A 23067-nucleotide genomic window follows, 5' to 3' on the forward strand; every position below is an offset into this window, starting at 1 on the left:
TGACCTCATTACAGCTTTGCTTCAAACATTGACAAAAGAGCTGAATTCCAGTGGTGAGGTGAGTGACTGACCTTAACATCAAGGTTGCGTTCAACCAAGTGTGGCAGCAAGGGATCCTTACAAAATTGAAATCAATGGGAATCCAGGCAAAACTCTCCAGTGGTTATACTCATACCTGGCGCATAGGAAGATGGTTGTAGCTGTCAGTCAGTCATCTCAGCTCCAGATATCTCTGCAGTGATGGTGTGGTAGGCTTAATCATCTTCAGCTGCTTCAATGAGCTTCCCTCCATCATAAAATCAGAAGTAGGGATGTTCACTGACAATTGCACAATGTTCAGCACCATTTGAGACTCCTCAGATACTGAAGCATGCTCAAACGCAACAAGATCTGGATAAAATCCAAGTTTGGGCTGACAAACAGCAAGTAACATTTGTGCCACACAAAAACAATGCCAAGCTATGACCAATAAGAGACAATCTAACCACTGTCCCCTGACATTCACTGGATCCTCCATTGTCAACATCCCAGGGGTTATCAGTGAGCAGAAACTCAACTGGAATCATCACACAGTTGCTACAAGAGCAGGTCAGAGGTGAGGAATGCCGCAGCGAGTTACAACTAACTCCCCAAAGCCTGTTCACCATTTCCAAGGTACAAGTCGGGAATGTGATGGAACTTTCCGCACTTGCCTGGAATGAGTGCAGTCCCAACAACACTCAAGCCTGACACCATCCAGAACAAAAGAACCCACTTGATTAGCACCACATCCACACCCTCCTCTGACGCTCAGTAGCAGAAATGTGTATAACTTACAAGATGCACTACAGAAATTCAAAGATCCTCAAAGAGCACCTTCCAAACCCAGGACCACATCCATTCAGAAGGACAAGGGTAACAGATTTATGGGAACACCACTTTTTTTTTTAAGATTTAGATTACTTAGTGTGGAAACAGGCCTTTCGGCCCAACGAGTCCACACCGACCTGCCGAAGCGCAACCCACCCAGATCCACTCCCCTACACCTAACACTACAGGCAATTTAGCATGGCCAATTCACCTAACCTGCACATTTTTGGACTGTGGGAGGAAACCGGAGCACCCGGAGGAAACCCACGCAGACACGGGGAGAATGTGCAAACGCCACACAGTCAGTCGCCTGTGGCGGGAATTGAACCCAGGTCTCTGGCGCTGCAAGGCAGCAGTGCTAACCACTGTGCCATCCACAAGTTCTTTTCCAAGCCACTCAACATCCTAACGAGGAAATATATCGCTGTTTCTTCCATGTCACTGGAAATCCTGGAATTCCCTCCCTAATGGCATCCTGGATCAAACCACAGATGGAATGAAGTGGTTCAAGGCAGCAGTTCACCCCACTTTCTCAAGGACAACTATGGAAGGACAATAAATGCAGCCAGTCAGCCACACCCACAAATGGGTTTTTAAAAATTGCTAGTTATCATCATGAGCTTGTGAGAAGTCATTTGACAACTGCTTCCTGGAAGCTAAGTTATGAAAGCAAGTAGATACGAGTTACCCAATAGGTATCTCTCATCCCCTCCTCCTGCAGGACAGAGGAAATCTAACAACATTCCAGTGTTAAGAATAGGGATTCTGCACATGAAAACAGGTCCCTACTGAAGGCTTATAACCAGCTTTTGGATTAAGAGGATGACTGTTTTTTGATAAAAGGCAAATGGTCTGTTCTCCTTTAAAAAGGCAATTGTTGTCCAAAACACCCAATCCTTACTATTCACTCCAAACATCTGCATCTTATGCATCCTGTTTTCTTCAGTACTTAGATAAAACTTGTGTTCGAGTGTTTCAGCTGCTAGAGTATTTTAGAATACATCACTTGCTCTGCTCTGAACCACTAGTTTCAATTATGTGCAAGTCTTTGGATTGATACTTACAAGCGTTAGCTTTTGACTCCACCTCAATTTGCACCATGTGCTCACTTTCTTAAAAGAAAGTCCAATCATCATTTGTCATCTTTCCTCCTATTTATTCAGTTCTATTAATCTGTGGTTCAAACCCAAGAACATCAGAAATATTGATCTACCTTCCTCACTGGAACTATTGTGTAATGCCAACAGCTCTGATTTTAGATTTCCAGAATGGTTTGCTTTTCTTTATTAATCAAACTACTTGAAACTGATCCAAAATCAAATATCACAAGTTTTAACAATATTGAACACATCCATATAAACACAGATAAAGACAAATTATAGGTACCAGCTTCTTTTAAACAAGGAAGGATAATGCAATTATATTGAACAGAATACTGAGCTATGGCATTTCAGATTCATGATGAAATGAAAGATGGCATTCTTGAGTTTTTGTATAAACAGATGAAACAAATCACAAGTGTCAAACTACAAGGAGGCCAGGCATAAATATGACACAGCACTATTATGTGAAGTTTTCCTCTTATTAATGCAGTATTTGAAGATATGTTATTTGGTTTAAAAGGAATTCAGGATCCCAAATTGAAAGATAATACATCTCAGATGTTAATAAAGATAAGCTACAGAATCAATTCAGTTTTTGAATTTCACAAACAGCTCAATTGTATAACATGCAATGCTCTTAACGAAAAAGACTGCTTTAATACATTTAACGGTGAATGAAAGCTGTGGGCATAGTCTACAGCAAAGTTTCATAATATTACAAAACTCAATTGAGACGAATGGGAAAACCTGGCAAAAAAGAACCAAATTACACAAATAAATGCAAGCTCAACAGTAGCATGAAAGCCACATTCGTTCAACTAATATACTGACAATTAAAATCATGACTGAGTTTTGACATATGCCGTTAATTAGTTGCATGCTTCTGGAACATTTCAACAATAGTCTGTTGTTTTCTACTGTTGCTCAATTCCTTCACAGGAATCAATGCTGCAGAGTTGGCATCCATACATCTAAGTGGCCTTTGATTTTTAACTTTGCGTACTGTCCAGCTTTTATTTTTCCGATTGCTTATAGCAAAAGAATCTGAGCACTCTCTTTTCTTGTTACCTACTGCCGAGTAGCCAGACTGCAATGTCTGCAACTTTCTAGAAGTTTGTTCCTTTCCTCGTATCCTTTTCTCACAATTTATGGACGATTTGTTGGCCCGAAGCAGATATTCATCAGGTGATCCCCTTTTTCTGTTAACAACGAGCATCTCCTTATCGAGTTTCCTCTGTATGCGTATTGCCAGCAATCTGTCCTGCTCTTCCATCCTGAGTTTCTCAGCTTGACTTTTTTCCCAGTCCAAGAGTAGCTCTTCATGAGAGATTCCTTGGGAGAGTTCAATGCTTTCACAGGCTTCATTAGGACAGACCTTTCTCTTTTTAACAGTTGAGCAAGTTTCTCCTTCTACTTCAGAGGAGTTCCACGTTTTTCTTTTCACAAATGCTTGAAATTTAATGGGAGCTTGGTTCCCAACCTGGTATTTTGACCCTTGATTTAGACATGACTTTTGTTTTAATTCAAGATCATCATCATAGCATACTGTTTCATAGTTTGGACTATCTACATCAAAGCAGTTTGCACTGGTGCGTGCATGATCACGTTTGCTACCTAAATTTGACAGAGTTGCAAAATCTAACTGATCACCTTCACCATGGCTGTTGATAGAGTTAATCTTCAATTCTGCAAGTAGTACATCTTCCTTGTAGCTCTCTTTGCCCTTCTGTTCACCACTGCAAACTCCCACCATCTCACTTTCATCACCCCCTGGACTGTGCTTACCAGCATTCTCATCTTCCTGCTGATAATCTCTAATGTCTGCCATGCTAGCTCTTCCAATACATTGGGCAAATGGTGGTAGGGCTGAACTGCAGACTGGCTCCTGCTCCTCTTCATAATGAGGTAGAGAAATACTGGAAATTGAGTCACTATTTGAAATTATATCATCTGCATCTGTAGATTCACTCTCCTGAATAAAAACATACAAATTCAAAAGTCTGAGAGTATAAAGAGTACATAACTAACGCAATTACACATGCGACCTCCTGTTACTTAAGTGAATTCACTCAGATTTTGTTTCTATATTTAATCTGAAGATGACTACAAATCATAATTTTTTTTTTAACAAAAACATAGTTGTGTTACCACTGGGATACGGAATTGAAGGCACCCAAAGTGTTGGCACATTTATTGTTTTATTTACCTCATTAGTCTCCTTTTATTTTCCCAATCTGGAGACAGTTCCACTGGGCTCCATTGTGTTGTTGCAGGATTGGTTCCCCATGTTTCAGGAACTCAAAACCTTAATCTTTATAGATCCACATTTGATAAACTTGTCAGCTCTGCAAGCTGATACCAGAAACAGGACTGCTATCTATGCTCCCTCTAATTTTGTTCTTCTGCATCCACCTGTGTGACACTGACTTCCAAAACGTGAAATCAATGCTCAGAACAACAGGTGCACAGTAATCACTGCACGGCCTCACAGGTTAGAGGCAACACTTCTGTTATTGTTTGCACTCTCACCTACATTTCTCTTTCTGGCTTGAATTTGGGAATTGAGCAGTCTCTGTAGTGCAAGCAATTCTGCTATCCTCTAATGGGTAGTGGCCTAACCATGTACAAAGAATGCTGCATGATCTTAGAAATTCTTAGTTTGGTTTCAAGGTTCAATTTACATTTACAGAAAAGGGAGTCCTCAACACCAATTCAGGATCCATAAATTACTATTGATTAAAAATGGAACCAGACCAGCCTGTAAATACTGTAGTGACTAGAGGATGAGAATTCAGAGACACATAACTCACTTTCTCAACGTTTGTGCATCATCTGTTATGGAACATCTATTCTGTCAGGAATGTAAAGGAATTAGCGAGTTTTGAGAAGATTTGTAGCTTAGGTTGAGATTCTGGATTTAGGTTTGCTCGCTGACCTGGAAGGTTCATTTTCAGATGTTTGGTCACCATACTAGGTATCATCAGTGAGCCTCCGGATGAAGCACTGCTGATGTTTCTTGCTTTCTATTTATATGTTTGGGTTGGTGATGTCGTTTCCTACGGTGATGTCGTTTCCTACGGTGATGTCGTGTCCTACGGTGATGTCGTGTCCTACGGTGATGTCATTTCCTACGGTGATGTCATTTCCTACGGTGATGTCATTTCCTACGGTGATGTCATTTCCTACGGTGATGTCATTTCCTACGGTGATGTCATTTCCTACGGTGATGTCATTTCCTACGGTGATGTCATTTCCTGTTCTTTTTCTCAGGGGGTAGAAAACAGGGTCCAAGTCAAAGTGTTTGTTGATGGAGTTCCGGTTGGAATGCCATGCTTCTAGGAATTCTCTCTATCTGACTTGTCCTAGGATGGATGTGTTGTCCCAGTCGAAGTGGTGTCCCTCCTCATCTGAATGTAAGGATATCAGTGATATTAGACACTACTTCGACTGGGACAACACATTCATTCTAGGACAAGTCAACTAGAGAGAATTCCTAGAAGCATGGCATTTCAACCAGAGCTCTATCAACAAACACTTTGACTTAGACCCTACTTACCACCCCATGAGAAAAAGAGCAGGAAATGACACCACCACAGGAAACGACATCACCAACCCAAAGACACCCAAACATAAAAATTTAGAAAGCAGGAATCACCAGCAGTGTTTCTCCAGAGACTCACTGAAGATTTTACCTAGTATGGTGATGAAACGTCTGAAAATGAGCCTTCCAGCTCAGCAAGCAACCTACATCCAGAACGTAAAGGAATACTCTCCACTTCCCTGGATGAAAATAACAGCAATAACTGGCAAATCTCAATACCCTAAAACACAAAACAACCCATTTGATTGGTCCCTATCCACCACCTTCAACATTCATTATACACTTACAATATTTGTAGGGATATGCAGGATTTTGATCCAGCAATTTTGAGAGGTCAGTGATATATGTTCCAAGCCAGGCTGTTGTAGGCTTGAAGGGAAACTTGCTGGTTATATTCTCATGCATCTGCTGCCCTCACTTGCCCAGTGGTAGAGATTGCAGATTTGGCAAGTCTTGTTGAAGAAGGTTTAGTGAACTGTTGTATTTTGTATATGGGCGACTCTATGACTGTGGAGTGAGAGAAGGAGGAAGTGAACATCCAAGATGGATGAGATGCCAATCAACCAGTCTGTGTACTGGATATGATGATGTCTGTTAAATGTTGTTGGATATCCACTGAACCACAGAAGTGTCAACATACAGTATTTCATCACACTCCTTCCTGACTTGTGACAAGATGAAGGACAAACGTTAGACAATCAAGACTACTGTAACTCAGCACAGAATTCCCAGCTTCTGATTTGTTCTTGTAGCTACAGCATTTATATGGATGTTGAATGAGGGGTAAATTCAACAACAGTAAAACTACTGAATGTCATGGGGAGATTAAGATTTTCTCTTGTTGGAGATAGCTTTGCTTGCCCTTTGCGTGGCACTAATGTTACTTGTCCAAACCAGAATGCTGTCCACGGTTTTCCATAAATGGATGTAGACAGTTTAAGTTTCAGAGTAATATTGAATGGTGTTGAACATCACATAACCATAAGCAAACATTCCCATTTCTGGCAGATGATATATCATTGATGAAACAGCTGAAGACAGTAGAGGCTAGGACATTACTATAGGTGCAATCCAGGGTAATGCCCTTGGGCTGAGGTGATTGACCTCCACCATACACTAGTTTACAATTCTAGATTTTAACCAATTTCATTTAAATTCCACCATCTGCCATTGTGGAATTTGAACCTATGGCCACAGAGCAGTAGCCTGGGCTTCTAGATTACTAATCCAGCTGCATAACCACCTCCCCCAACTTGTCAAGTAGATGCCAGTGTTGTAGCTGTACTAAAATAGCTTGCCTGGGGCACTGCTAGTTCTAGAGCACAAGTCTTGCAGACTACTCTTGGGATGTTATAAGGATACGCAGTCTTAATTGCATCTACTCTCAGAAATCAGAAAAGGCAATTGAAGCAGACTTGAAATTTTAATTAGAAACTACCGCAATTTTAGATTCTGCATTTAACATCGGAGTTTGTCCTTTTAAATTAAAATGCTGTGTAACTTTTGCATGCAAAGTAAAATGTTAAATTTCCAGAAACACTTACTACAGCAGAAGGATCATTTCTCGACCTAGTGCTTTCAGCTTTTTGAATTTTCTGATAAGTGGGAGATAAGTACCTAAAAGAAAAATAAATATGAATGATGTTTCTACTAACTGAAGCTGATACTGCAGTGAACCCTTCTGTTAATTAAACCAAACACCTAGAAAAGCCTTGTAATCTGTTAAAATATGAGTGACAGAGAACTCAAATTCCATTATTTAAAGAAAACAACAGCAACTAATTTTTTTAGCACTAAAAGTGAACATTAAACAATAACTATTTGTGGAAAGAGTAACAGTTAACATTTCAAGAGGATGGCCTTGCATCTGATAAAAGGTCATTGAGAAATGGTTACTCTGGCTCCCTGCATACAGATGCTTCTTAATCTTAGGGGTTTTTATTTTTCAATTTTAGATTTATAACATCCAAAATATTTTGCTACTATGCTAGAGTTTAGAGCAGAAAGGCAAGTTCTGCATTTATACAGAGCCTTCCATAACCACAGTACAGCTCAAGATAAATTACAACCAGTGAAGTTGTTGAATTGTCACCGCTGTTATGAAAATAGTCAGTTTGCACATAACAAGCTCCCTCAAACAGCAATCTGTAAAATAAACTAGATAATCTGCTTTTTGATATTGTTCGTGGGATAATCAACCACCAGGACACCAAGGACAATTCCTTCTTCTACTCTTGGAAATGGTACCGCCAGAACTTTGAAATCAACCTGAAGGGGTGCAGAGTTTTTCAGCTTAACATTATGTTTGAAAGATAGCATCTCTGAACAATTCGGTACATGGAACTGGACTTGAATCCAAACTCTCACTCAAAGAAAGAGTTCTACCAAGCCATTGCCAGCAAGTGGAGAGACAAGTTGCAGTTGTCCTCTTCGCTCACAAATGGTACAATATAAGCGTAATGAGTGTAAACAAGGATAAACTGCTTCCAGAGACTGAAAGATGCAAATTTAAGGTGAATGATGAAGGAACCAGAGATGACATGCAAACAGTTTTAAAATCAAAACAAGTCATGAAGATCAGGAATGCATTGTCCACATGAATAACAGGAAGAGATTTTTCAAAAGGGAACAGAATAAATTATTGAAGTTAAATATAGTCGCATGGGGGGAAAACAGCACTGTAGACTGAAAGGAAAGTTCTACCAAGGACAGGAAAATAGATACCAGTAGGCCAATCAGCCCATCAAGTCTCTCTGCCATTCAGTGAGATCACAGCTGATCTGATAATCCTAAATGCCACTTTCCTGCCTGTTTGCCATAACTCTCAATTTCAATAATGATTAAAAATCTCTCAGCCTTCAATATACTTAATGACCTGGCCTTTGTGATAAAGAATTCTACAGGTTCACTAGCCTCAGAAGAAATTCTTCCTCATCCCTGTCTTAAATGAGCAGCACTTAATTGAGTGTATGTCTTCTGGTGCCTGACTTTCCCACGAGTGGAAACCAAAGTCCACTTCTGTTCAGTATCATATGATCTTGCATTTATACAACACCTTGAAGGTAGGCCAATATCCAAGACATTACAGATAAGTGAAATCACAGAAAAAAGGCAAGTCAAAGGAAATATTAGAAAGATCAAATTGGAGGGTCTAAAGAAAGATGAAAGGAAGGAGGCAAAGGGATTAAGAAAGGTTTTCAGAGTTAAGAGCCTTGAAAGCGTAGCTGCTAATGGTAGATCAAAGTGTGTAGTGGATGTTCACAACTTGCATTTTGCAGGACTTTTTAGCACAGTAAAACACCCTGAAGTGTGCACATGAGCATAATGACATTTGACATCAAGTCATACAAGAAAATAAGGGCAGATGATCAAACTTCATTAAAACAACAGGTTTTAAAAGGCATCTTAAAGAAGGAAGCAGGTACAGTGGCAAAAAGGTTTAGGAAAGAAATTCCAGAGTTTAGAATTTTGTTTAGCCATTCAAGTCAAAGCAACCTATGGTGGAATATTTAAAAATGGGGACCAAAGAGACTCATGTTGGAAGTGCACAAAGACCTGAAGTTAGAGATAGGAAGAGATGACATGATGAAGGAATTGGAACAAGAGGCTTGGAGCCAGTGTAGGTAAATAAGTGTTAGGGTTCTTGGTAGCGGTGACTGACACCTCAGTTCTGGATCCAACAGAACACTAATATCATGAATAGTCTACATCAGCAACCAGAGGCTAATAGCATCAGTGCTGCAGGAGTGATGTTTGTGGTGGGGACTGGCAGTGTTGGGCAAGCTACTGTTTAACAGGAAATTGACACGATCCAGGATCAAATATTTGACAAGCCTTTTATCAATTTAGATTTTTCTCATTCACAATCAAGCATATTCTTGCTTGAAGGCACAGGAATGAGTAAACAATGATCGCTTCAATTATCCAGATGTAGGTGAGTTCGTGATCCCCTTTGTAACAGCACTTACTTCTGTATATTTCCCGTAGAACTGGGACTGTGTGGAATCAATCTATTTCCCTTGGTGACAGATGAAGAATTAGATTTCAAGGAAGTCCGTCTTGAAAGAATGGTCACGCTTTCTGGATGGGTCTTATGTGTTGAATTCTGCAGAGAAAACAGCCATCTATAAAATGAGATACATTACAGGAACACACTGCATTTCATTATCTAAGTGTGGGAATAAATACCCTACACTAATTTTATTTTTTTTTACAAAGTTCACTATATTTGTATCTAATCAGTCATTAACCTATTGCAGAGTTACACTTGCAGCTCAGCATATTACACACGTGTTCGAGTCCACGTTGCTCAGGTTAATGTATTCAGAAACACGACAAACCATTCTGCCATTTGCTAATAAAATTTACAATATATTCATAGAATAGATAAAACAGGCAGCACAGCAGCTCAGTGGTTAGCACTCCTGCCTCTCAGTACCAGAAACCAGCGCTCGATTCCAGCCTGGGGCACCTGTCTTTGCACATTGTCCCCGCTTCTGTGTGGGTTTCCTCCGGGTGATTCAGTTTCCTCCCACAGTCCAAAGATGTGCAGGTTAGGTGAATTGGGTCATGCTAAACGGCCCATGGTGTTCAGGGATGTATAGGTTAAGTGCATTACTTAGGGGAAATAGAATAATATGTATGGGAAAATGGGTCTGGGTGGGATAGTCTTCAGAGGGTCAGTGTGGACTCGTGCCAAAATGGCCTGGTTCCACACAGTAGGGATTCTATTCTAAGATGAGGTCTTTTAACCAGCAAGAGGTTATCAAATGGTACCCAGTTATGAAAGTTTGAGGTCACAATCACCCCTCTTGGAACGTTATACTGACAGGCTCCAACCAGCAACTAGGAAAAAGTGAAGTCTGGAGATTAAAGTCAAAAAGTGCGATGTTGGAAAAGCACCGCAGGTCAGGCAGCATTCCAGGAGGAGAATTTCTGATGAAGGGCTCATGCCTGAATTGTTGATTATCCTGCTCCTTGGATGCTCCTGCTGTCCTTTTCCAGCACCACAGTTTAAGGCTATAACCAGCACAAGTTTTCAGTAAGAAATCAGGAAGAGAGCTTTACTGCCAATAGTCAGAGCCATCAGCATTGTGATACAAGTTAAATTGGCTGAGGGACTTCTTTTGCTTATGATTACGGCAAGTAAATCAGTTCAGATGTTATAATTTATAGAGAAAGCAAGTTGCACTTTTACTATGTGACATCAGACAATGAAAAGACCATAATTTTCATTGCTGTTATTAATAGATCTTATATAATTAAAACTCCTCAGTCGCCCATAACTTGCATCATTTTGTGGTGAATATACTCCTGCATCTGGAATGTGTTACAAGGAGGATTTCACCCACAAGATCTCAATTTACAAAGAAGGTCACTCAGTTTGCTGTTCCAGAAAATTAGTTATCTTCAAGTTATGACAGCTGAAGCTCACCCAAATTAGAAGGCTGTTAATTCAGCCTCTGGTAATGTTCTGGAGACATGGATACAAACCCCACCAGGCCAGATGGTGGAATTTGAATTGAATAGATATCTGGAATTAAGACTCTAATGATGACCATAACTATTGTATATTGTCATTAAAAAAAACCCTTGTGGTTTACTAATGTCCTTTAGGGAGGGAAGCTGACATCTTTTTTGGTTGATGCTTAACTGCCCTCTGAACATTAGAGGATGGGCTAGCCAGCAATGGCCTCACCCTGTGAATGAATAAGAAATAACACCTACTGCATTAGAAATGCACAAGTTACAGGCCTTGCCAGTGATGCTCACATCCTATGAAAGGACAAAATCTATTGCCCATTCCAAGTTGTCCTGAGGAGATTTTTGTGGGCTGCCTACTTGACTGGCTGATGTTGCAGCAATTTAATACATTTGAGTAGTTTGCTAGGAATGTTCAGTCACGCTGCAGTGTGGGGACTGGAATCTCATACAGACCTTCTAAGTATGGCAGTTTCCTCTGCTGAAATTAGTGAACCAGTTATGTTTTTAAGAATCAGTCAGCTTTGTGGTTTTATTACCAATCTTTTAGTTTTTAAATAAACTGAATTCAAATTGTCATGCACTGGGATGCAACTCCAGTCCTCGAGGCCAGAAAAATAACCACATCATCAAATCCAAGTAGACTGATAGTAGAGATAGTGGGGACCAGAGAAAAAGAGGGAAAGTTGAATGTCAGCGTTCATGGAAGCTGACCTTACGTTTGTGGTTACTAATTCTAACCCTCAAAGATCCAAGAATGGATGTTGGGGAAATCCCAAGGTGGTAGCAGATGGACAAGGGACAATGTAGGAAGAGATTTTCTGTTCCACATTGGGCAACAGTGGAGTTTACTATGTGCAGCAACATATTACAGCTAGTCACTGAAAAGCTTTTATGCTTTTCATCAGAGCCTTTTCAGTGCTGTGGGAGGAAGAAAAAAAATTAATAATTTGGAAGAACTTAAATAAGGAGTTATGAAATATTTAGTTGGCAATAGTTGGCAATAGGAGGTAAGATATTCAGATACACAAAACAAACTGACACTGAATAAGAAATTAAAAATGTCAGCAACTAAAAGCAATGTAGCTAACAGGAGTTGAAACCAAATTTTATGGTATTAGAAGGTGAAACTGGAATTCTGCCAGAAGTCAAATTTTTAATCAAAATCAATGTGTCAGGACAGTTGTCACATTCAGACTTTCCAATTTTAACAAACATATTTCCTTCCTATAATAGTTGAATGCTAGAAAATGGCCCATATGTTCACAGTGCAATGAAGTATCAGGAATCACAGAATGCCAGAGTAATCAAGTCGCAGATTTCCCTGAGAAATGCAAAAATTGTTTTTTTAATTCAATTTGAAAAGGTAAAAGTGTTGTGGAAAACCCCACTCCTGAAAGCAATTAGACTCAAAAGTTTTAATGATACAATACTAACCATAATTACAAGCCTGTCCAGCTTCCTTTTGAATGACGGATGAAAATCTACCAGAGATGCACAAGTCAGAAATCTACTACAAAAGTTGAAGGTCCTCTACAAATGCTCTGAAGAGAAACCCGAAAACATATACAAGGTGTGTATAAATCAACCCTTTTTCTTAAGCGATTTTAATGCTCCAAAGAACTTAAAAATATTTAGAATGACCACCACCAGTACACCACTCCCATGTCCCCCCCCATCCAAAATAATTCAGGGTTAACTTTGATGATTACTTACCACTTCTTTACTCAGCATTTGAGCTAGCTCTTCATCTCTTTTTAATTGTTCACCTACTTCCTTCCTCTGCTTTTCCTCATATATTAGTCGCTCCTTCTCCTCTGCCAGTATTTTCTGAATTAAGTCTTCACTGGCTCGCTGTTCCTCCTCATCACGAGCATGACGTTCTGCCCTTAGCTGTGAAGTAATTCAGTCTCATTATGTGTGATTGAAAAATTTTAGATTCTACTACAGAATCCACACAAATTCCTGCAAGCAATTTTGAACCCATTTTATAAAGAGGTAATTTCATAAGAGCTCTAGGTTGTGCTGCTATCCAAGCAAGTCAGCATTCTTACAATCATACACCTTTATTATTTTCACCCAAATTTTCACCTGCTTAATTCTAAATGACCTAGGGGCACACATATCCAGACATAATCCAATGGAAGCTCTTCCAGGACTCAGAAGCTTCTACCTCAACTCACATAACAGTATTCCCACAGGTAAGCAGGAGTTCAACATTTGTTCAACAGCCAAAGTAAACGGTGAAACACTATTGAAGAAATCAGATGCATATTATCACAGCAATTAGAAGATAAGCTGTCTTAGTGATGTGAAATCAGCTCACTTTCAACGTTTAGATAACAATTTCTCACTACAATTAAACAATTAGCAATTGCAATTCTTTTTGAAACTATGCACATTGACACAATTTGGTTGGTAATGTATAGCCATCCAAGCTTTATAGTAGGCTGAATTTCACAGATGAATCATAAAATTGAATGAATAAAACAATTCTTCCAGTGGTCTTTAATTTAACATTGGATCCACACAGTAAATTATTATGGACGGTAAATCAGCAGTGCAACAACCTGAATTCCTGATGCACTACTCAAACTGCAGCTCACATCTTGACCTATAATGTTCACTTGCAGTCTATCCAAATTTCAGTGTATATCTTTCCAGCGAAGCACTGTTCTTTTATAATCATATAAACTTGAAAGCCACATAGAATGGTGGCCTTTTCTCATTCTCCTGCTGATGACATTGACCCCTTATCGAGACATGTTTCACATAAGTGGCTGCTTATCCAAACAAATCATTTTCTGTGTGAACCTAGAAAAAAAAATCCAAATATAATCCTACCCTCTTCTTCAATTTTGTTATTTGGGAATATAATTAATTACCTTAACTTGGTTCTTGACTACAATGAAAAAGGTTTATTAATTTTAAATAAATTTAATGACAAATGAACTCAGTAGGCATTGCAGCATGCAACACAGATTAACATGCAAAAATTTGCTTTATTCACAGGTGCTAAAGCAGTTCTGCAGTGTCTTTGGGTATCAAGAAAAACAATAGGAATTTGACATTCTCTTCAGACGCAAAAACCAAAAGCATTTCCTCTTCATGCAAGACGCTGTTTACATATATTGAAGTAGTAAGAGATTTCGATAACCTTACAGACCCTCATTATACTTCAGCTGAACGACCTTAGACATCAGATTTTCTTCACTGTACCCTGGCAGCAGCTGCTCCAAGCTTTAGTGCGTCCCTCAGCATGCAGTCCTGGATCTTGGAACGTGCCAGTCTGCAACACTTGGTCGATGTCCACTCTACACTGGAGGCCCAACAGCTTTCAGACAGATCAGAGCATCTTTCACACAGTTGATGGTCTTCCGCAGTCAACATTTGTCTCAGTGCACGCCGAGGGGTGCAGCCCATAGAGAACATCAGAGTGTTAGGGACGAACCTCAACAAAAACCACTTTCGCCAGACCTCCTTTGCAAAGGCACATCCCACGAGATATACGATAGTCTCTTCGCCAGCATAGGTGTGAAGTACTCTTAGCGTTGCTACACGTGTCGCAGGTTTGGCCCACTTCCCAAACCTGCACTGTGCAATCACCATGCCATTTTCCACTTCATCTGAGGTCAAAGATGGATAGCAAAATATCCCTACCCATACACATCTGCTCCTCCCAAGCAACTCTAGATAATAATTAAGAGTAGGAACTTTTTTTTAAAGAACTCCCTTAATTTGAGTAACAATTTCTCACTGCAATTAAACAATAAGCATATAAAATATTTTTGAAACGATGCACATTGACACAATTTGGTTGGTAATGTATCGCCATACCAAGCTTTACAGTAGCCTGAGGACTAAGGCCAGATTAGGAGAAGAACCCAAGAGCTTTGATATCTAAACAGCTCAATAACAAACTGCTGGGACCAAGCTCAATGGAGATTGATTTTGCGTATGTGAACAGAATTAATTATTCCTAGCATTCATGCCTTCTGAATGCAAAAAAAAAAAGAGAAATATAACATTTCTAATCATGTGATCAGCCAATACAGTGAGCTGACAAGGCTCATGCAACACAAATGGTGCAGAACCTGTTCTTTGAAATTTTACAACGTGCAGTTTGCCTTTAATTTCCTCTGAAAGGATGTAATTACATTCCACAAAGACTTCCCAAACCAGATAAAGCACCATTAAAGGAGCCCATTCATTTCTCAGACAGGGCTTTGAGTATGAAATTCACCAACATTTCCCAAGATCAAACTTTAAAGGAAAGGCACATTTTACTGAACTCATTAGCAGGGTGGCATGGTGGCTCAGTGGTTAGCACTGCTGCCTCACAGCACCAGGTTCCCAGGTTCGATTCCAGCCTCAGGTGACTGTCTGTGTGGAGTTTGCACATTCTCCGCATGTCTGCGTGAGTTTCCTCTGGGTGCTCCGGTTTTCTCCCACAGTCCAAGATGTGCACACCAGGTGAACTAGCCATGTCAAATTGCTCGTAGTATTAGGTGCATTAGTCAGAGGGAAATGGGTTACTCTTCAGAGGGTCGGTGTGGACTAGTTGGGCTGAAGGGCCTGTTTCCACACTGTAGGGAATCTAATCTTAACTGTTGATTATTTAAAGTTTGGCAAGAGTTTCATGTGACATTTCCAAGATTAGGAGGCGGTTTCTTTAAACATATGCCCATGAGCAGGACAGATTGACAAGGAGCCAGATTTATATATAAGCCTACTGACTATTCACTGGAGAGGGAAGTGAGAGTTCAGGGGGACAGTCCTTCGCTTTCAACAAATACATCACAAATCACTACCATGCACAGGGAATAATATCATTGTAGGGAAGAAGTCAGACTTGAGAAAGCCTGGTGCTGGAAAAGCACAGGTCAGGCAGCAACCAGGGAGCAGGAGAATCAATGTTTCAGGCATGACCCTTCTTCAGGATGGCCGAGTAATGGGAGCCTTGTCCATCTCAAACCTATGGAACTGGTTAAGTTAGCCCACTCCCAGAGATTATTCTGGTAAAAAGTACTATTCTGAAACATGAAAAACAATGAATTCAAAAATATTCAATTTTGAAGTTAAGATATCATTTGGTATTACAAAATTTGGGCTTTTATGTTCACTGAAGGTAGGCTTTTTGTAAGGGTCAAGAACTCTTTAAAAGCAAGGGTCAAATCAGTATTGCTAACTGATGAGGTAATTGCTGAAGCGATTACTAAAGTTAAACTTAGAAAAGGCAGAAGCAGATGATAGATCTTTTTCTCTGAACTGCATATGTTGTTCAACAGCTTTAAAGTAGTCAGAGTTAGAGAGAAATTACTAAAGTAGTTTATGTATCTTGGGGAGCGGTGGTGCAAACCAAACCTGGTGAATCTACAGTCACCAAAGGCAAATGCTTGTGACTTCATCAGTTGAGTGAGACATTACAGTAAAGATAGAAGTGATACTTCACTGATATTAACTTTCTGTAAAACATATTGGGATAAAAGAGATGAATCTGTTTTTTCCTTTATAAGATAATTCCAACTTGTCTTTACGTCCCATTAGTGTAAAGTACATGAAGTGCCACATGTACTTATGCACAGTGACTGACCATTAAATTCCAAAACTAAAACCTTAATTTATCATGCCAGGTTTCACTCTAGAATCCAACCCATCCAGCATGATTACCAGCTGAAATCGTGCCAATAGTTGAGACGAGTACACAGAACAGAAACCTACAGAATCTCTCACCTTACTAATCTGCTCTTCGTACTCCTTCCGAACCTCACCGGGTTTGCACAGTTGAGGTCGTGAACACAATCTGTCAACTTGTAAAAGAAAGAATAGGTCAATTTGTAGTACGTTACACAGTCCTAAATGTTCTCACCAATGGAAGGGGTAGAGGCGGTACGGTGAGGGTGTGTGTGGAGGGATGTATGGGGAGAGAGCAATGGGGTGGGGTTGCTGAAGGGGAGTGCAGCGGGGGGGAGGGGGGTGGGGGCGAGTGCAGCGGGGGGGAGGGGGGTGGGGGCGAGTGGAGCGGGGGTGGGGGCGAGTGGAGCGGGGGGGGGGGGAGGGGGGGCGAGTGGAGCGGGGGGGGGAGGGGGGGCGAGAGGAGCAGGGGGGGGGAGGGGGGGCGAGTGGAGCGGGGGGGGAGGGGGGGCGAGTGGAGCGGGGGGGAGGGGGGCGAGTGGAGCGGGGGGGAGGGGGGCGAGTGGAGCGGGGGGGAGGGGGGCGAGTGGAGCGAGTGGAGCGGGGGGGAGGGGGGCGAGTGGAGCGGGGGGGAGGGGGGCGAGTGGAGCAGGGGGGAGGGGGCGAGTGGAGCGGGGGGGAGGGGGCGAGTGGAGCGGGGGGGAGGGGGGCGAGTGGAGCGGGGGGGAGGGGGGCGAGTGGGGGGGGGGGGGGGGGGCGAGTGGAGCGGGGGGAGGGGGGCGAGTGGAGCGGGGGGGAGGGGGGCGAGTGGAGCGGGGGGGAGGGGGGGTGTGCAGCGAGGGGAGGGGGGGGGTGTGCAGCGAGGGGAGGGGGGGTGTGCAGCGAGGGGAGGGGGGGTGTGCAGCGAGGGGAGGGGGGGTGTGCAGCGAGGGGAGGGGGGGTGTGCAGCGAGGGGAGGGGGGGTGTGCAGCGAGGGGAGGGGGGGTGTGCAGCGAGGGGAGGGGGGGTGTGCAGCGAGGGGAGGGGGGGTGTGCAGCGAGGGGAGGGGGGGTGTGCAGCGAGGGGAGGGGGGGTGTGCAGCGAGGGGAGGGGGGGTGTGCAGCGAGGGGAGGGGGGGTGTGCAGCGAGGGGAGGGGGGGTGTGCAGCGAGGGGAGGGGGGGTGTGCAGCGAGGGGAGGGGGGGTGTGCAGCGAGGGGAGGGGGGGTGTGCAGCGAGGGGAGGGGGGGTGTGCAGCGAGGGGAGGGGGGGTGTGCAGCGAGGGGAGGGGGGGTGTGCAGCGAGGGGAGGGGGGGTGTGCAGCGAGGGGAGGGGGGGTGTGCAGCGAGGGGAGGGGGGGTGTGCAGCGAGGGGAGGGGGGGTGTGCAGCGAGGGGAGGGGGGGTGTGCAGCGAGGGGAGGGGGGGTGTGCAGCGAGGGGAGGGGGGGTGTGCAGCGAGGGGAGGGGGGGTGTGCAGCGAGGGGAGGGGGGGTGTGCAGCGAGGGGAGGGGGGGTGTGCAGCGAGGGGAGGGGGGGTGTGCAGCGAGGGGAGGGGGGGTGTGCAGCGAGGGGAGGGGGGGTGTGCAGCGAGGGGAGGGGGGGTGTGCAGCGAGGGGAGGGGGGGTGTGCAGCGAGGGGAGGGGGGGTGTGCAGCGAGGGGAGGGGGGGTGTGCAGCGAGGGGAGGGGGGGTGTGCAGCGAGGGGAGGGGGGGTGTGCAGCGAGGGGAGGGGGGGTGTGCAGCGAGGGGAGGGGGGGTGTGCAGCGAGGGGAGGGGGGGTGTGCAGCGAGGGGAGGGGGGGTGTGCAGCGAGGGGAGGGGGGGTGTGCAGCGAGGGGAGGGGGGGTGTGCAGCGAGGGGAGGGGGGGTGTGCAGCGAGGGGAGGGGGGGTGTGCAGCGAGGGGAGGGGGGGTGTGCAGCGAGGGGAGGGGGGGTGTGCAGCGAGGGGAGGGGGGGTGTGCAGCGAGGGGAGGGGGGGTGTGCAGCGAGGGGAGGGGGGGTGTGCAGCGAGGGGAGGGGGGGTGTGCAGCGAGGGGAGGGGGGGTGTGCAGCGAGGGGAGGGGGGGTGTGCAGCGAGGGGAGGGGGGGTGTGCAGCGAGGGGAGGGGGGGTGTGCAGCGAGGGGAGGGGGGGTGTGCAGCGAGGGGAGGGGGGGTGTGCAGCGAGGGGAGGGGGGGTGTGCAGCGAGGGGAGGGGGGGTGTGCAGCGAGGGGAGGGGGGGTGTGCAGCGAGGGGAGGGGGGGTGTGCAGCGAGGGGAGGGGGGGTGTGCAGCGAGGGGAGGGGGGGTGTGCAGCGAGGGGAGGGGGGGTGTGCAGCGAGGGGAGGGGGGGTGTGCAGCGAGGGGAGGGGGGGTGTGCAGCGAGGGGAGGGGGGGTGTGCAGCGAGGGGAGGGGGGGTGTGCAGCGAGGGGAGGGGGGGTGTGCAGCGAGGGGAGGGGGGGTGTGCAGCGAGGGGAGGGGGGGTGTGCAGCGAGGGGAGGGGGGGTGTGCAGCGAGGGGAGGGGGGGTGTGCAGCGAGGGGAGGGGGGGTGTGCAGCGAGGGGAGGGGGGGTGTGCAGCGAGGGGAGGGGGGGTGTGCAGCGAGGGGAGGGGGGGTGTGCAGCGAGGGGAGGGGGGGTGTGCAGCGAGGGGAGGGGGGGTGTGCAGCGAGGGGAGGGGGGGTGTGCAGCGAGGGGAGGGGGGGTGTGCAGCGAGGGGAGGGGGGGTGTGCAGCGAGGGGAGGGGGGGTGTGCAGCGAGGGGAGGGGGGGTGTGCAGCGAGGGGAGGGGGGGTGTGCAGCGAGGGGAGGGGGGGTGTGCAGCGAGGGGAGGGGGGGTGTGCAGCGAGGGGAGGGGGGGTGTGCAGCGAGGGGAGGGGGGGTGTGCAGCGAGGGGAGGGGGGGTGTGCAGCGAGGGGAGGGGGGGTGTGCAGCGAGGGGAGGGGGGGTGTGCAGCGAGGGGAGGGGGGGTGTGCAGCGAGGGGAGGGGGGGTGTGCAGCGAGGGGAGGGGGGGTGTGCAGCGAGGGGAGGGGGGGTGTGCAGCGAGGGGAGGGGGGGTGTGCAGCGAGGGGAGGGGGGGTGTGCAGCGAGGGGAGGGGGGGTGTGCAGCGAGGGGAGGGGGGGTGTGCAGCGAGGGGAGGGGGGGTGTGCAGCGAGGGGAGGGGGGGTGTGCAGCGAGGGGAGGGGGGGTGTGCAGCGAGGGGAGGGGGGGTGTGCAGCGAGGGGAGGGGGGGTGTGCAGCGAGGGGAGGGGGGGTGTGCAGCGAGGGGAGGGGGGGTGTGCAGCGAGGGGAGGGGGGGTGTGCAGCGAGGGGAGGGGGGGTGTGCAGCGAGGGGAGGGGGGGTGTGCAGCGAGGGGAGGGGGGGTGTGCAGCGAGGGGAGGGGGGGTGTGCAGCGAGGGGAGGGGGGGTGTGCAGCGAGGGGAGGGGGGGTGTGCAGCGAGGGGAGGGGGGGTGTGCAGCGAGGGGAGGGGGGGTGTGCAGCGAGGGGAGGGGGGGTGTGCAGCGAGGGGAGGGGGGGTGTGCAGCGAGGGGAGGGGGGGTGTGCAGCGAGGGGAGGGGGGGTGTGCAGCGAGGGGAGGGGGGGTGTGCAGCGAGGGGAGGGGGGGTGTGCAGCGAGGGGAGGGGGGGTGTGCAGCGAGGGGAGGGGGGGTGTGCAGCGAGGGGAGGGGGGGTGTGCAGCGAGGGGAGGGGGGGTGTGCAGCGAGGGGAGGGGGGGTGTGCAGCGAGGGGAGGGGGGGTGTGCAGCGAGGGGAGGGGGGGTGTGCAGCGAGGGGAGGGGGGGTGTGCAGCGAGGGGAGGGGGGGTGTGCAGCGAGGGGAGGGGGGGTGTGCAGCGAGGGGAGGGGGGGTGTGCAGCGAGGGGAGGGGGGGTGTGCAGCGAGGGGAGGGGGGGTGTGCAGCGAGGGGAGGGGGGGTGTGCAGCGAGGGGAGGGGGGGTGTGCAGCGAGGGGAGGGGGGGTGTGCAGCGAGGGGAGGGGGGGTGTGCAGCGAGGGGAGGGGGGGTGTGCAGCGAGGGGAGGGGGGGTGTGCAGCGAGGGGAGGGGGGGTGTGCAGCGAGGGGAGGGGGGGTGTGCAGCGAGGGGAGGGGGGGTGTGCAGCGAGGGGAGGGGGGGTGTGCAGCGAGGGGAGGGGGGGTGTGCAGCGAGGGGAGGGGGGGTGTGCAGCGAGGGGAGGGGGGGTGTGCAGCGAGGGGAGGGGGGGTGTGCAGCGAGGGGAGGGGGGGTGTGCAGCGAGGGGAGGGGGGGTGTGCAGCGAGGGGAGGGGGGGTGTGCAGCGAGGGGAGGGGGGGTGTGCAGCGAGGGGAGGGGGGGTGTGCAGCGAGGGGAGGGGGGGTGTGCAGCGAGGGGAGGGGGGGTGTGCAGCGAGGGGAGGGGGGGTGTGCAGCGAGGGGAGGGGGGGTGTGCAGCGAGGGGAGGGGGGGTGTGCAGCGAGGGGAGGGGGGGTGTGCAGCGAGGGGAGGGGGGGTGTGCAGCGAGGGGAGGGGGGGTGTGCAGCGAGGGGAGGGGGGGTGTGCAGCGAGGGGAGGGGGGGTGTGCAGCGAGGGGAGGGGGGGTGTGCAGCGAGGGGAGGGGGGGTGTGCAGCGAGGGGAGGGGGGGTGTGCAGCGAGGGGAGGGGGGGTGTGCAGCGAGGGGAGGGGGGGTGTGCAGCGAGGGGAGGGGGGGTGTGCAGCGAGGGGAGGGGGGGTGTGCAGCGAGGGGAGGGGGGGTGTGCAGCGAGGGGAGGGGGGGTGTGCAGCGAGGGGAGGGGGGGTGTGCAGCGAGGGGAGGGGGGGTGTGCAGCGAGGGGAGGGGGGGTGTGCAGCGAGGGGAGGGGGGGTGTGCAGCGAGGGGAGGGGGGGTGTGCAGCGAGGGGAGGGGGGGTGTGCAGCGAGGGGAGGGGGGGGTGTGCAGCGAGGGGAGGGGGGGGTGTGCAGCGAGGGGAGGGGGGGTGTGCAGCGAGGGGAGGGGGGTGTGCAGCGGGGGGGGGGCAGTGCAGCGAGGGGAGGGGGGGTGTGCAGCGGGGGGGGGGGCAGTGCAGCGAGGGGAGGGGGGGTGTGCAGCGAGGGGAGGGGGGGTGTGCAGCGGGGGGGGGGCAGTGCAGCGAGGGGAGGGGGGGTGTGCAGCGGGGGGGGAGGGGGGGTGTGCAGCGGGGGGGGAGGGGGGGTGTGCACCGGGGGGGGGGGGGCAGTGCAGCGAGGGGAGGGGGGGTGTGCAGTGAGGGGAGGGGGGTGTGCAGCGAGGGGAGGGGGGGTGTGCAGCGAGGGGAGGGGGTGTGCAGCGAGGGGAGGGGGGGTGTGCAGCGAGGGGAGGGGGGGTGTGCAGCGAGGGGAGGGGGGTGTGCAGCGAGGGGAGGGGGTGTGTGCAGCGAGGGGAGGGGGGTGTGCAGCGAGGGGAGGGGGGTGTGCAGCGAGGGGAGGGGGGTGTGCAGCGAGGGGAGGGGGGTGTGCAGCGAGGGGAGGGGGGTGTGCAGCGAGGGGAGGGGGGTGTGCAGCGAGGGGAGGGGGGTGTGCAGCGAGGGGAGGGGGGGTGTGCAGCGAGGGGAGGGGGGGTGTGCAGCGAGGGGAGGGGGGGTGTGCAGCGAGGGGAGGGGGGTTGTATCGTGGCCGGTGGTGTATGCCAGACAGGGGAGGTGGGCTGGGGGTATGAAGAATGCCTCCTGCCTTGAGCCGTCATTCCGGTTCCTAAAGTGCAGGGTCCGTCCCCCCAGCTCGTTCCCGTTCCTTCTCCCCCTCACCTTCCCGGTGGTTGTTTTCCTCGGCCTGGAGCCGGGGGTACTGCTGCTGGATGCGCTCCTGCAGCTCCGCGTTCACCAGGGTGCCGTCTCGGGCCTTGCCCCGGGCCCAGTTGGACAGGCGGCGGCGGCAGAGCGGGCAGTTCAGGTTACTGATTGCCACCGTCTGCTGGAAGCAGCCCAGGCACAGCGAGTGTCCGCACGGCGGTGTCACCGGCTCGGCCAGTAGCTCCTGACAGACCGGGCACAAGCACTCGGCCAGGCTGAGGGCCGCAGCGGGGACAGCGCCCGGGGAGGCGCCCTCGGACAGACCGCTCCGTCTCTTGCGGCCCATTGCGGCCGCTCGGGCCAGCTGAGGAGCGCTCGCCCCGTGTTCCCTTTCCTCCCCGAGTTATTTCCCTCAGAGCGGGTGAGGGGCAAAGTCTTGAACGACCGCCAACGGCGTCTTCTCTTCAAAACACCGCCATCTCCCGCTCTCGAGCGCAAACCCTGCACTACGACTGCGCCACTTTCCCCACCCTCCAAGCGACTGCGGCTGCGCGCGATCCCCAGCACCCGTCTTGCTGACTGCGGCTGCGCGCGATCCCCAACACCCGTCTTGCTGACTGCGGCTGCGCGCGATCCCCAGCACCCGTCATGCTGACTGCGGCTGCGCGCGATCCCCAGCACCCGTCTTGCTGACTGCGGCTGCTCGCGATCCCCAGCACCCGTCTTGCTGACTGCGGCTGCGCGCGAT

The 23067-nt window shown here is 49.5% G+C and overlaps 1 protein-coding gene across 1 annotated transcript; it reads right to left on the bottom strand.

Annotated features, from left to right (window-relative positions):
• Positions 1-2102: 2102 nt before the first annotated feature.
• On the bottom strand, positions 2103-22822 carry rnf168 (ring finger protein 168). Its single transcript, XM_043701773.2, has 6 exons — positions 22335-22822; positions 16768-16844; positions 12751-12927; positions 9522-9658; positions 7098-7170; positions 2103-3924 (listed from the first exon to the last, which is right to left on the bottom strand). Exons 1-6 carry the CDS (start codon positions 22663-22665, stop codon positions 2818-2820), a joined length of 1902 nt encoding a protein of 633 aa, XP_043557708.2. The 5' UTR covers positions 22666-22822; the 3' UTR covers positions 2103-2817.
• Positions 22823-23067: the final 245 nt, after the last annotated feature.

This window comes from Chiloscyllium plagiosum, unplaced genomic scaffold, assembly GCF_037043375.1.
Source record: "Chiloscyllium plagiosum isolate Xiang-an unplaced genomic scaffold, Cpla_swu_hap1 HiC_scaffold_13, whole genome shotgun sequence".
Lineage (NCBI taxonomy): Eukaryota > Metazoa > Chordata > Chondrichthyes > Orectolobiformes > Hemiscylliidae > Chiloscyllium > Chiloscyllium plagiosum.